General features: G+C 42.8%; 1 protein-coding gene across 4 annotated transcripts in view; it reads right to left on the reverse strand.

Annotated features, from left to right (window-relative positions):
* nkain4 (sodium/potassium transporting ATPase interacting 4) overlaps positions 1-15,927 on the reverse strand; it is a 518,494-nt gene that overhangs the window by 33,745 nt on the left and 468,822 nt on the right. For 3 of the 4 annotated variants that reach the window (XM_073041668.1, XM_073041695.1, XM_073041686.1), the window contains exon 5: positions 8,150-8,210. In XM_073041668.1, coding sequence (XP_072897769.1) covers positions 8,150-8,210 — 61 coding nt within the window. Of the gene's footprint in view, positions 1-8,109; positions 8,211-15,927 lie in introns of all 4 variants that reach the window. The other variant, XM_073041677.1, reaches the window with a different exon arrangement.

The following is a 15,927-nucleotide window of genomic DNA, read 5'->3' on the forward strand; positions in this document are numbered from 1 at the left end:
TGTCATATGCTCTCTCATTGGGACTTCTATGTGTTGGTGAAGGAAACCTTCCTGAACACATTTGACAAACTCTATCCCATCCACTGCTTCCCAGTACGAGATTCACAGTCAATATGTGGAAAGTTGAACTCACTACAATAACAATATTCTGTTTCTTGCAACAGCCTGCCATCTCTTTACAAAATCTCTAGGAATGTTGGGTGGTCTGTAGGATAGCCCCATTAGCGTGGCCATATTTTCTTATTTCTCAGTTCCACCCATAATGCTTCACTGCTTTTGTCCTGATGGAGCACTGCCGTGACATTTTCCCTGACTAGTAATGCCACCCCTCCCTCCTCCTTTAATCCTTCCTGCTCTGTCATGTCTAAAACATCAGAACATTGAGCTGCCAGTCCTGCCCCTCCTACATCCAAATCTCAATAATGACTACAACTTCAAAATTCCAGGTGTTGATCCATGCCCTAAGCTCATCTGCCTTTCCTAGGATACTTCTTGCATTGAAACATAGGCAGCTCAGGTCACTAGTCACACTATGCTCAACCTTTTGATTCCTGACTTTGTCTGAGGTCTTACCAACATCTGCTCCACAATCTCTCCATTGACTGCTCTGGCATTCTGGTTCCCATCCAGCTGCAACAGTACCTTCTGCCTGACAGCAAGAGGTCAAAGAGGTCATGGGAAGGATGGGAGTGGTCTTTGACAACTTTGTAGGCATCGCTTCTGATATGCACATGTCCTGAATGGGGGCGGGAGAGAGATCCTGATGTTTTCAGTGGTCCTCACTATCTGTTGCGGTGTCCTGCGATCTGATGCATAGCAATTCCCCATCCCATAGCAGATGGAAATGCAGCTGGTCAGGATCTTGATGATAAGCCAGTAGAATGTGCTGAGAAGGGTGGGGGGGAGGGTAGCTTCGCTTGTCTCAGTTATCTCAGGAAGTAGAGGTGCTGCTCTTAGCCAAAGAGATGGAGTTGTGGGACCAGGTGAGATCGTCAGTAATGTGCATGCCAAGAAACTTGGTGTTCCTGACTTTCTCCACAGAGAAGCCATTAACATGCGGTAGGGAATGGTATGCCTGCATCTTCCTGAAGTCCACAATCATCTCTTTAGTCTTGCCCATGTTGAGACTCAGTTTATTGGGTTTACACCAGTCCATGAGCTGGTCTACCTCCTCCCTGTATGTTATTTCTTCTTTGTTGCTAATGAGGCCAATCACTGTTGTCAGCAAAATGAATGATGTGGTTAGAACCAGATTTAGCAGTACAGTCATGCATTAGCGGTATGAACAGCAGTGGGCTGAGTGTGCAGCCCTGGGGGTTCTGCTGCTCCGTGTGATGGAGCTAGAGATGTTGCTGCTAACATGGGCTGTCTGTGGTCTCTTCATCAGGAAGTCTAAGATCCAGTTCCAGTGGGAAGTGTTGAGACTGAACATGGACTGTCTTTCCACCAGCCTTTGGGGAATGATTGTTTTGTATTGATTGCAGAGCTAAAGTCAATAAACAACATTCTGACATAGGTGTCACCACTGTCCGTCAGGAACAGGGCTGTGTAAAGGATGGAGGCCATGCATCGTTGGTGGACTGACTTAGAAGCTATGCAAACTGACAGGGGTCCAATGTTGTGGGAAAGCTGGATTTAATGTAGTTCAAGCGTAACCAATCAAAGCACTTCACTATTACTCCACAACCTGGATCAACACATTGATGTCATGTGGAGGCTTCCATGCTTCAATGACTCCATCAGGCAATGCCAACTCAAAGCCACCCATGTTGGACTGGCTGTGGATGAGATGCCAGACGGAGATTGATCCAACCCGGGCTCCCGAATGGACAAACCTGCGTCTGCCCCTCCCGGGCCACACTTCAATTAGAAGTGTTCATACAAAACAACGAATATTACTGATGTCACTAGCACGTGATGGAGTAATTGAGGTAGGATACGGCCAGCTTCTTGGGCACTGGGATGATGGTGGTGGCCTTACAGCTTGTGGGGGTGGTGGTCTGATCCCGGGAGATGTTGATGATGTAGTGAGAATGTCTGCCCGCTGGGCTGCACAATCTTAGATTACATGGGCACATATATTGTCAGGCCCTGGAGCTTTACATGGGTTGACCCCAGCTAGGGGCTTTCTCAAATCAACTGTGGCCAGACAGAGTGCCTGCTCCTCAGGGGGAGGGGCACCTTTTGAAGCACTAAATGATGGCCTGGCAGGAAAGCTCCCCCATAGAAGACTATGCATGCATAACAAACTACTACAAAATAAACTAATATAAAAAGAGGAATAGCAAGGTAGTGTTCATTAGTTCATTGACTTCAGTGTTCCTGTGGTAGAAGCATCTAGTCACAAACAAGAGAAACTCTGCAGACGCTGGAAATCCAAGAAACTCACGCAAAATGCCAAGGAACTCAGCAGGTCAGGCAGCATCTATGGAAAAGAGCACAGTTGGCATTTCAGGCCGAAACATCGACTGTACTGTTTTCCATAGACACTGCCTGGCCTGTTGAGTTCCTTCAGCATTTTGTGTGTGTTGTTAGAAGCATCTAGTGTTCAGTTCTGGATGGCCCATTTTAGAAAGATTGTTGAGGCTTTGGAGTGGGTGCAGCAGACATTTACCAGGATGCTGCCTGGATTAGAGGGCACGTGCTACAAGGAGAGGCGGGACAAATTTGGATTGTTTTCTCTGGAGTAGTGGATACTCCACTATATATGTGGAAAGATCTGATAAAGGTTGATAACATTATGAGAGGCACAGATTAAATGGACAGACAGTATCCTTCCCTTTGGTGCTCAAGTTTCTAATACCAAAGGACGTGCATTTAAGGAGAGGGAATGTTATGATACACGGATTATGACCAAGGAAAAACTATGGTCACTTAGCACTTTTTGTGCAAAGGTGCTTATTAGATCTGTCACAGGGAGGGGGTTAAGTTCAAAGGGGATGTGTGGGGTATGTTTCTTTTTTTACATAGAGAGTGGTGGATGTCTGGAATATGATGCCAAGGGTGGTAGTGGAGGTATATATAATAGAGGCATTCAAGAGGCTTATAGATTCACACATGATATACAGGAACAAATGCTACGAACATTGTGCAGGTAGAGGGGGTTGATTTATTTGGACATTTGATTACTAATTTAGCTAGTTCAGCACAACAACATGGGCCAGAGGATTTAATGTTGTGCTGTACTGTTCTATGTTCTACAAATTCTATCATGTCCTCCTGGAATAAATAGAGGAGATTACATCTTACTGCTAAAGTACATTCTCTCCATATGTATGCTTTAAAACTTCAAAGCTATTGACTTTGATTTTTATCAGATAAAGAACCTTATTGATTTTTGACTAACCATGACACATTAGATAGAATAAAATTTCCTTTCATTAGCCATTAAAATAAATTTCAGTAGGCGTGACATCACTAACAACAATTTTAGCGGAGTAACACTTAATAGGTTCTAATAGCATTTCCCTTATCCATTATCTTAATGAACTTCATTTATTTTAAATGGGTGTCTGCACTGGAAATGGGGAGATAAAAACAATATAACACTAAGTGAAAACTTCTGGGAGTTTCCTTGAGGATCCAGCACTGATGGATCTTGGTGACTGAGAGAGAGAGAGACTGGACTCACGTAGAGTGCAGTCACCACTGCAACTTGTAAAATTGACCAGATTGACAGGAATACCTGGGGGCCAGTTCAAAGGAAATAGCACAGCATTGTGATAAACAGCTGTAGGATAAAGGACATTGGGAAGCACCCAAGTCATGCAGGACAAACTAAGGTATCTAAAAAACATTGCAAGTTATTCTGGAAGTTGGAACAGGTTTTGGGCATCGAGACTTGGAATGAGCACAGTGTAGAGAGCCTTCTCTTCAAAGTTCAGCATTCTTTGTAACCAATTGCATTTGACTATGAGGCAAATTGGTACAATTAGGATGGCCATTTCACAGGTAAGCAGTGGTGCAGGGTGAGCATCTGATGCTCATGGCACAACAGAAGCAAGACATGGATAATGATGCTGTTAAGGGATAGCAAGAGCAGCTCTTCTGCTGGCTGTTTCCAGTGGCCACTCACCCATGCAGCAGGTCGAAGGTACAACCTGGAGCTAGATGAGAACTGGTCCTGAATTTATGTTTCATTGACACTCAGCTAAGACCTTGGAAGACCAGTAGCTTGGATTTATGAATATCCAGTTCACTCACTTATGCCAAGCAATGAAGAGAATCAAGACACACATTACTTTAGATGTTATGGGAAATGAAAATGGATTTGATGAGATACAGTCAGAACATGGGTACATCAACAGTTTCATTGGAAAAGCAATAAAACATTTGATCCTTTTGCTTGTTCCAGCAGTCAAGGAACTGATATCAAAACCAATGCTAATCAGTGAATTACACAAAATGCTGGGTCTAAGGAGGGGAATAAACAGTTGACGTTTTGGGCTAAAATCATTCATCAGGACTGGAAAGGAAAGGGGTAGAAGCAGAATAAAAACGTTGGGGGGTGTGGGTGAGGGGAAGTAGAACAAGGTGACAGATGATATGTGAAACCAGGTGAGGAGGAGGGGGGAGGCTAGGTGGGCCATTGTCAGGTTGGAGGGGCAGCACCTCAGATTCCATCTGGATTGCCTCCAGTCTGACAGTGTGGACATCGATTCCTTTGACCCCCCCCCCCCATTCTTTATCCATTCCCCATTTTGCTCCCTTAAGGCCATAAGACATAGGAGCAATATTAGGCCATTCTATCAGGGCTGATTTATTACCCCTCTCAGCTGCATTTTCTTGCCTTCTCCCCTAACCTTTGATGTCCTGACTAATCAATAAACTACTAGCCTCTGCTTTAAATTTACTGAACATCTTGGCCGCCATAGTCATCTGTGGCAATGAGTTCCACAGGTTCAACACCACCTGACTAAAGAAATTCCTTTTCATTTCTGTTCTAAATGGATGTCCCTCTATTCTGAAGCTGTGCCCTTTGATCCTAGACTCACCCATAACAGGAATCATCCTCTCCACATTCACTCTATCTAGACCCTTAAATATTCAATAGGTTTCAAGGGGATCTTCTCTCATTCTTCTAAACACCAGCAGGTACAGGCCCAGAGCTCCTCATACATTAACTCTTTCATTCCTGGAATCATTCTCTGACCCCACTCCAATGTCAGCACATCCTTTCTTAGATAAGGGGTCCAAGATTGCTCATAATATTCTAACCAAAGCCTTAACGTTACATCCTTACGTTTATATTCTAGTCCTCTCAAAATAAATGCTAACAATACATTTGCCTTCCTCACCACCAACCTTTGGGGGAATGAGGACTCCTAAGTCCTTTTACACAAGGACTATTCAAACTAACCCATCAGGAATAAGCAATTCAGATCCAGCCAATCAGGATTGATCATTAAGTCCCACCCAAGCCCTGCTCACTCAAGAGAGTATATAAGGAGTTGTCTCCAGTGGGACTTGCCATTTGACTAAGCTGTGCCTGAGGAAGGTGGTTGGGTTTACTGTTGAAATTTTGCAATCAGTATCTGTAAGAATGTGACTATTAAGGCCAAAGGATAATCTGGATAGAACTCTAAATCATGTAAAAAGGTTCTGCTACTCTGACCCGTCAAATGTTCAACTCTCCCTTTTCCAGTGTGACCTCCAATCTTGATCTCGTGCCTCCTTGCAGCAGATGCTGCAAATCTCTTGCCCTACGCTCGTATCCTCACGGTGTCCTGACTGTCCTCCTAGTCCTGAGCTCTCCGGCATGCCCCTACAAATTAACACCTATCCCCAAAACACCTCCCCATTAATCTACCTCCTTTCCCACTACTTGTAAGGTGAGTGCAGAGTGTATGCCTTTTAACACCACAGTGATGGAAAGGCAGTCGCATGGAATCGTAGGCCTTTCACAGTGTGCAATTCTCTACCAGTGGGGTTTTGAAGAAACATTTGTAGGGATATTTCTAATCCAGGCTATTGTTCCAGAAAATCTGTGCTGCACTCCCTGTAATACCAGACAGCTCATAGCTCCAGGTATGGTTAAAAGTTTTCAGCATAACTTTTTTACCCTCTTGTTCTATAGATTTCTAGACATGAGGGCCAATAAAAATACCACGTTATCATTTACTGATTATTTTCTGTACTTGCCCATTGCAGCTCAACGTTCAGTCTACCTGCGTCCCCAAGCCTCTTTGAACTAACGCAGTTTCTAGCATTTCGTCCTTTGGAACGTATTTCATCCTTGTTTGGGCTGAAGTCACATTGTTCCAAGTTACTACAATGTTGCTTATTGACTTAATCTACTAATGCTGTTATTTCTGCCACTCAGCAGCCCAGAATTGTGGCTTGTTATCTAACCATTTAAAGCAGCTCAGAAATAGTTACAGCCGCAGAAACAGAGGCTTCAGAGGCCCCACTAGTCACCTCCTTCCCATCTCCTTCCCATAGTGAGTGCCAAGCCCACATCTACAATTTTTCACTGGATTTATGTGGATTTTCTGGTGTAGTCTGTTTTGTCGTGTGCTTTTGTGATATCATTCTGGAGAAGGTTGTCTCATTTTTTAACTGCATTGCATTTGTGGTTTCTAAATGACAATAAACTGAAACTGAACTGAACTTAATTCTAAGCCCTTTTCTTGTTTTTAAAATAAGTATTAGCCTTCAAGTTCATAAGCACCAGCTTTAATTGCTTCTTTATCGGGTGCCTTCTGGAAGGCCACGTAAGTAACATCTACAAAGCTCATCCTGGTTTACTATGTTTTTCATCTTGTCCAAAATTTTAAAAATCTGTCATTGGAAGCAGCTATTTCCAGCAGCATATCTTTCTCTCCATCACAAGCAAGAGAAAATCTGCAGATGCTGGAAATCCAGGCAACGCACACAAAATGCTGGAGGAACTCGGTACCAGGCAGTATCTATGGAAAAGAGTGCAGTCGACGTTTTGGACCGAAACCCTTCAGTAGAATAGGTTTCACCCTGAAACGTCGACTGTACTCTTTTCCATAGATACTGCCTGGCCTGCTGAGTTCCTCCAGCATCTTGTGTCTTACTATGTTATTCATCTTGTCCAAAATAGTAAAAATCAGTTATTGGAAGTAGCCGTTTCCAGTAGCATATTTCTTTCCCACTTAACTATTAAGTTCAAAGATTTGGCCATCTCCCAAATCCTGATATTTTTCGATCACACTTCCATGCAGATGACATGCAACATTGAACGCATTGCAGTCATCATTAATGAACCTCCTGGAATAATTAATAAACAGATAGGTAACATATCTGTGAACTTTATTCATTGAACTATTTCATTTTAGCTGCTCACTATGTGGAAAACTATTGCATTTTTCTAAATTCAGCTGGGTTATTTTAGAGGGTGTTTATCTGCTTTGGAAAATTAATGAATTGAACTAAGAACTGTTCAGTGACAGAGATTTGGATCGCAGCCCAGTTGCAATTCCCCTCACAAAAAAACTGAGCAGGTTTTTTTTATTGTGTGTAAATATCTTATCAAATGCATGACCTTTGTTGCTGAGGGGGAGAGAAAGGGCAATGGTGATCAGTCAATTTATACATATCTACTAATGGAAAATCTGTTTAAAGAGCAGCTAAGCTGCATTATAACCCACCAGTGCTGAAAATTCTGTCCTATAATTCCAAAATTTTTTTTTCCCACACCTTCTCCTGCACCATACCCAACTCACCACCAAGAATGGAATAACATGTAAGTATTTTTTAATGCACTTTCAATAATAAAGTAGAATTGATCTTAATTTGTAACCCAAGCAATTAATCTTCTGAAAGAAATAAGTACCAGCCAGGAATGCAAATCCTGTCCAATTATAATAAGTAACTCAGAATAAGTAATCTTGAACATTGCTTTCCATAGGTTCTAAAACCAGTGTATCCCATAGAACATTAATCTGAGAGATAAGTGGTAATTATTACCTTTACTCCCTTACTTTGTGTTGAAAAATTTAAACTTTATATTATGAGATTTATTATTGGCTCGGCAAAGCCAAAAATAGCTGCTGAAAGAAAGTTCTAATTACTTTAATTAGAAATTGCTGAAATGTAGTCTAAACGTATGTCAAATAATTTATTACAAAGGTCATGTCTCACCCTGGAGTGATCCAGAGACGGGCGTTTTTTCAGTACTTACAGCTGTCCTCTTCTTCAGTGAAAACGCTGATCACATAGCAGGCATAGACAAAGCCGATGAGCTGTAGGGAGATGTAACAGGGAAAAGCCAAGGTTATCGAATGTTTTCAGGTCGTTTTCAACATATCCATCCAAGACTGATCAAACTAGAACTATCTATACCTTACCTATTTCCATGGACCAGTTCTGTCAAACAAGATTTTTTTCTTGATAGCATAGTTATCATATCAGGATGTTTTAACGTCAGTTCACCAAAATGCATGTAGAAATTGAAAGCTATATACATGCCATGGAAAAGTCAAATTTGATAAACTATCTCATCTACTATTCTGAAATGCTTTTTTAAAAATGAAATCAAATGAGCAACCAAGGTATTTCAGAAACAATAATTCAGTATCTAGAAATCAGCTTGATATCTATTAAGTGGTGAAAAAAATGTCATAAAACATATTCTTTCTCTAACTGTTGCATTTCACTTTCACCTTCCTGATTGGGAGATGGTCAAGACCAGTTCTATTGGACCAGCAATATGCTGCACAACTTCTCTAGCAGGAGGAAACCACATAAATTACAGGGCCTGGAACAGAGCTTTCATTTCTGCCCGATGGACATACAGGACAATGTCTCCAACATATAAAACCTGACAAGATCAAGATTTTGTCTGAGCATGTGTTAAGACCAAAGACTTTAATAGTAATATCCCTTTGATAGGCCAGTTCTCTCTTTTTTTTTACAAAAAGGGCTATTCCCCCAACTGGTATTGGATATTATGACATTTCTTCCAATTGCTTTTGCACTGGTATTTTGCTCCGATCTTCCTCTGTACATATCACAGTAAGTGATATCAGAAGCTTTGAGCTGATGTGTCTACATGGAAATGACAACAGGTATAATTGATGCTGAGATGAAGTGTTCTAGTCCAGACCTGAATCCCAATATATTTTGACCAATAATATCCCCAAAATGGTATTGGCAAAGGCAGACACTAAGGAGGTGATAATGAGAGCTGAATAACTGCCTAATATTTATGTTGGAATACTTTCCAGTAGCAGTTCAGTCATAATTTCCCATGACTTACATGGCATTGCATCATAGAATATACTAGTGCTCTCAGTATTTAAGATGCCATAAACTGCCTGACATTTAGACAAAATTAGCAACAAGCAAAGGCACACTGGATTCTCCAGTTCCAAATAACGGTGCTAGTTTTAAATTCTTAGATCATGTTTCAATGTTTCTAGTCAGGAAGTTTAGCCAACCAAAGCTCCACAAGTACAACGTGGCCATACTCTTAGACAAAATTACTTCTAAGCTGCTGACTGCAGAGTTAATAGTCATGTTCAACAGACTAGGGATTCCATGGCCACCAGATTTGGTGGCAGTGACCTGTGACCTGGCCAAAGTGGCAGATGCAGGCAGTGTGAGAGGGAGCAGAAATGTGGCAAGTGAGCCAGAGTACCAGACTAGCTGACAGCTAACCTGACCAGACCAGCAGAATCATCACTTTTCCTGGCCAACACCCACTCACTAGAAAATAAAATGGACTCACTGGGACTGAGAATGAATGCACAGAAAGAGATGAGAAACTGCTGCATTCTGGTTTTCACTAAAGCGCGGCTAAGCAACAATATGCCCAACTTGGCATCTTAGCACGATGCAATAACTCTGCTTCAAGCAGAGATAAGCTCCATTTGTCAAAACTAAAGGAGGTGGACTCTGTGTGTACACTAACAAAGGTTGGTGTTGAAGCTCATTTGTAGCTGGTAGTCACTGTTCTGTGGCAAATACACATCGTACAATTGAACGCTGGCCACATTAACTGTTCAGGTGCTGTTATATTCATCACCACTGTCACAACTCCCCAAGTGCAAGTACCATGGGTGCACTGCAAGAGCTTTACAGATCTAGGCCTCATATGGAGCCAGTGATCATTAATGGAGAATGTGTGGAGCAGGTTAAGACCTACAAGTATCTGGGAGTACAGTTAGACGAGAAGCTAGACTGGACTGCCAACACAGATGCCTTGTGCAGGAAGGCACAGAGTTGACTGTACTTCCTTAGAAGGTTGGCGTCATTCAATGTCTGCAGTGAGATGCTGAAGATGTTCTATAGGTCAGTTGTTGAGAGCGCCCTCTTCTTTGTGGTGGCGTGTTGGGGAGGAAGCATTAAGAAGAAGGACGCCTCACGTCTTAATAAGCTGGTAAGGAAGGCGGGCTCTGTCGTGGGCAAAGTACTGGAGAGTTTAACATCGGTAGCTGAGCGAAGGGCGCTGAGTAGGCCACGGTCAATTATGGAAAACCCTGAACATCCTCTACATAGCACCATCCAGAGACAGAGAAGCAGTTTCAGCGACAGGTTACTGTCGATGCAATGCTCCTCAGACAGGATGAAGAGGTCAATACTCCCCAATGCCATTAGGCTTTACAATTCAACTGCCAGACTTAAGAACTTTTTTTTTTTAAAGCTATTATTAATGCTTTTTGAGTTAGTGATTTAGATGCATATCATATTATTACTGAGTTAAGTATTGTATGTAATGAGTTTTTGCTACAACAAGTGTATGGGACATTGGAAAAAAATGTTGAATTTCCCCATGGGGATGAATAAAGTATCTATCTATCTATCTATCTATCTATCATCAGCACTTTACAAAACAAGTATCCAGGACAATCTCTTCATAAATGCAGGAGACTTCAAACATGGGAACCTGCAGGACATTTTACCCAAATTCCACCAATACATCACCACGGCCATTAGGGGAACAAACAGACTCAACCATGTTTATGTCAGCAGACACAGTACTTACAAAGCCATCCCACACCGCATCTTGGCCTCTCTGACCACATATCCACAATGTTAATCCTAGCACACTGACCGCTGCTGAAAATGGAGAAACCAGTAAAAAGGACTATCACTGTATGGCCCAATGAGGCAATCTGTAAGACCATAAGATATAGGAGCAGAATTAGGCCATTTGGCCCATTGAGTCTGCCCCGCCATCTCATCATGGCTCATCCAATTTTCCTCTCAGCCCCAATCCCCGTATGCCTTCACGCCCTGACCGATCAAGAATCTATCAACCTCTGCCCTAAATATACATACAGACTTGGCCTCCACAGCCGCCTGGGGCAAAGAATTCCACAGACTCACCACTCTCTATGCTTAAGGACTGTTTTGAACAAACTAGCTGGCAGATGTTCGAGGAAGTCACCAAAGACCAAGGAGACACAGACCTTGAGGATATGCCTCATCTGTCATTGGCTACATCAGTAAGTGTGTAGATAATGAAGGTACCTCAAGAACTGTCATCTCAAGGCCCAACCAGAACCCTGGCTGAATGCAGAGTTGCACTCCCTACTAAGAGCCCAGGATACTGCCTTCAAGTCTGGTGACAGAATATCAAGAGGGCTGAGACCCTCTATGCTCAAAAAATTCAGGTGCACCTGTCCAATAACAATCTCCGCAGTATGAGCACTGAGGGTGACGATGCCAGGAAAAACAGTGTCAACTGTTACTTCCCTCCCTGACGCTGTAAAAACAATATTTACGTGTGATTTTGGGTCAGAAACACAATATCTGTCACAAAAGCTACACCGCTCCCAGGTGACAGCGGCAGACATGAGAAGCCCACCGCAGAGAGGCAAACCCCAGGCCAGATAACATCCCAGGCTGAGTACTCAGGGAGTGTATACACCAGCTCACTGACCTCTTCATGGACATCTTCAACACATCACTCATCCAAGCTGCTGTCCCCACGTGCTTCAAATCAGACAGCATCATCATCAAAGAACTTTACATCTTCAGAACCAAATTGTCTACTGCCAATCATCATGAAGATGGTAATGGCACACATCAAAAACTCCATTGCAGCCACAAAGTCAATGACAGAACCACTTACCAACAGATGCCACAGCATCTGTCATGACCCTAAGCCCTGACACACCCAGAAAACAAAGACACTTATGTCAGAAAACTGATCTAAGTGCAGTCTGTCATTCAATTCAGTTCAGTTTCAGTTTATTGTCATTTAGAAACCACAAATGCAATGCAGTTAAAATTGAGACAACGTTCTCCAGAACGATATCACAATAGCACACGACAAAACAGACTACATCAGAAAATCCACATAACATTTGGTAATCCCCAAATTCAGAGTCCGGAGAGGCTGCTGCATATTAATATCGCGCTACCATCTTAGCGCGTTCCCGGAAAGGAGCTCCAAACCCACCAAACAAAACAAGACTACCCAGACACACCAAGTCAGAAGACCAACTCTACCACCCAACAAACCAAAAACTAAAGCTACAAGACCTACACAAAACCACGTAGTTACATATAGTTATAGTTAACATATAGTTACAACAGTGCAGACAATACCATAATTGATTTAAAAAAACTGACCATGGGCACAGTAAAAATAGTCCAAAGATGTTAAAAGACTGTAAGTTGGAAAGAAACCACCACACAGTTTCCACAGATCCTCAGGGTCCCACAATACTATTGTCCCACAGACCTTGGTGAACAAATTCCTGCTGCTCAGCTAAATTCACAACTGTGCAACTGAGTGTTGGGCTTCCTAATCAACAGACTTCAGATAGTCAGGATGCACAAAAACTCCTCCCTCCACATCACCGTCAACATGGCTGCTCTCCCGGGCGGTGGCTGAGCCTATTGCTGTACACTCTCCTCACACATGACTGCTCAGCGAAATATCCAGGTAACCATGTTGTCAAGTTCACTGATAACACGGCAGTGATAGGGCTCCTCACCAATGATGATGAGCCGACAGATAGGAGGTGGAAGAGCCAGGCAAATAACCTCTTCCTGAACGTCAACAAGACAACAGAGATGATTATCAGCTTCAGCTCGTACTACTCACACCCATGGCACAACAGTGGAAACAGTGAGCAGTTCCAATCTTCTGGGTGTGCACATCACGCACAACATGTCATCATCACAGAACATATTCTACACCATCAGGAAAGCTCATCAACACCTCGACTTCCTGAGGAGGCTGAAGAGAGCTGGACATTGCACATCTACACGCCTCTTTCTACAGATGCGCAGCATCCCATCAAGCTGCCCCACTACATACTACGGAAAAGACACTGCACCGGACGGGAAGGCTCGGTGTGGGTAGACATACTGCCCAACACATCACCAGCAACAGCCTAACTGTCATCAAGGACATACATACAGGAAGGTGCCAGAAAATGGCCAGTAACATCATGAAGGACCCCACCTACCTTGCTCAAGGACTGTTTGTCCCAGTTCATTAAGGGAGGAGGCTATGTAGCAAACATGCCAGGACCACCAGACTCAGTTACTTTCCCCAAGCAGTAAGGCTGATCAACACCTCCACCCACTAATCTACCCCTTCACACATCTAGTCACTACTGTTTTATTTCCTGTCAGTCGCCTTATGTATAGACACCCGTGTCTATGGACATACAGTACAATCTATGTATATAAGCTATCTTATGCATTTGTATTTATTATATTTTTGTTATTATTCTTGTGTTCTTTACCTTATTGTGTTTTTCTCTGCTGCATCAGATCTGCCGTAACAACTATTACGTATTCCTTTGTACTTGTGTACAGGAAATGATAATAAACAGTCTTGAATCTTGATAAATTGAAGTAGAAATAGTTGTGGTAATGTTAGAAGCTACCATCTCCTGTCATACACTTTATAAAGCAGATTAATTGACTCTTGTACCTTCAGAGAGCCATATGGAGTGTCAAGTGGAATGATATTCTCTCAAGCACCACTCACAACAATTCTTTCAGGCAGGAGGCCAGGTATTGGACTGTATGATTCACTCCCACATCTTTATCTTTCCCTGCATCGTAAATCCTTCAGCCTTTGAGAAATTTGCACTCTGAAGTTTTCTAATAGCTTTTAAAGTTCAATTTGGCCATTGAGTCATCATAAGACCATAAGATATGGAAAGACCATAAGACCATAAAATATAGGAGCAGAAGTAGGCCATTCAGTTCATCAAGTCCGCCATTCAATCATGGGCTGATCTAATTCTACCAGTCCTCCCCACTCCCCTGCTTTCACCCCATACCCTTTGATGCCCTGGCTAATCAAGAACCTACCTATCTCTGCCTTAAATACACCCAATGACTTGGCCTCCACAGCCACTCGTGGCAACAAATTCCACAGATTTACCACCCTCTGACTAAAGTAGTTTCTCCGCATCTGTTCTAAATGAACATCCTTCAATCCTGAAGTCATGCCCTCTTGTCCTAGACTCCCCTACCATGGGAAATAACTTTGCCATATCTAATCTGTACAGGTCTTTTAACATTCGGAATTTCTCTATGAGATTCCCCCCCCCCCCACCCCATTCTCCTGAACTCCAAGGAATACAGCCCAAAAGCTGCACATAATACTCCAAGTGTGGTCTCATGAGTGACTTATAGAGCCTCAATATCACATCCTTGCTTTTATATTCTATACCTCTAGAAATGAATGCCAACATTGCATTCGCCTTCTTCACAACCAACTCAACCTGGAGGTTAATCTTTAGGGTATCTTGCACAAGGACTCCCAAGTCCTTCTGCACCTCTGCGGTTTGAATTCTCTCCCCATCCAAAAATAGTCTGTCCATTTATTTCTTCCACCAAAGTGCATGACCATACACTTTCCAACATTGTATGTCATTTGCCACTTCTTTGCCCATTCCCCTAAACTATCTAAGTCACTTTGCAGGTTCCCTGTTTTCTCAACACTACCCACTCCTCCACCTATCTTTGTATCATCGCCAAGTTTAGCCACAAATACATTAATACCATAGTCCAAATCATTGACATACACTGTAAAAAGCAGCAGTCCCAACACCGACCCCTGTGGAACTCCACTGGTAACCAGCAGCTAGCCAGAATAGGGTCCCTTTATTCCCGCTCTCTGTTTTCTGCCGACCAGTCAATACCCCACCCATACTAGTAACTTCCCAGTAATTCCATGGGCTCTTATCTTGCTAAGCAGCCTCATGTGCGGCACCTTGTCAAAGGCCTTCTGAAAATCCAAGTACACCACATCTACTGCATCTCCTTTGTCTACCCTGCTTGTAATTTCCTCAAAGGATTGCAGTAGACTTGTCAAGCAGGAGTTTCCTTTCATAAAACCATGCTGACTTTGGCCTGTCTTGTCATGTGCCTCTGGGTACTCCGTAATCTTATCCCTAACAATCGATTCCAACAACTTCACAACCACTGATGTCAGGCTAACAAGTTTATAGTTTCCTTTCTGCTGCCTCCCACCCTTCTGAAACAGCCAAGTAACATTTGCCATAGAAAAATACAGCACAGAAACATGCCCTTTGGCTCATCTAGTCTGTGGTGAACCATTTTAAATGCCTACTCCCATTGACCTGAACAGGGACCGTAGCCCTCCATACCCCTACCATCCATGTACGATCCAAACATCTCTTAAACACTGAAATCAAGCTTGCATACACCATGCGCGGTGGCAGCTCATTCCACACTTTCGTGACCCTCTGAGTGAAGAAGTTTTCCCTCATGTTCTCCTTAAACTTTTCACCTTTCACACTTAACTCATGACCTCTAGTTATAGTCCCACCCAACTTCAGTGGAAAAAGCTTGTTTGCATTTACCCTATCCATACCCCTCCATAACCTACCACTCACTATATAAGACCTCCCCTGATTGATCCTACCAAAGTGCAACACCTCACACTTGTCTGCGTTGAATTTCACCTACTATTTTTAAGCTGCTCCTGATCCCACTGCAAGCTCTGATAGATTTCTT

This window comes from Hemitrygon akajei, chromosome 1 (genome assembly GCF_048418815.1).
Source record: "Hemitrygon akajei chromosome 1, sHemAka1.3, whole genome shotgun sequence".
In the NCBI taxonomy this organism is placed as follows: Eukaryota; Metazoa; Chordata; class Chondrichthyes; order Myliobatiformes; family Dasyatidae; genus Hemitrygon; species Hemitrygon akajei.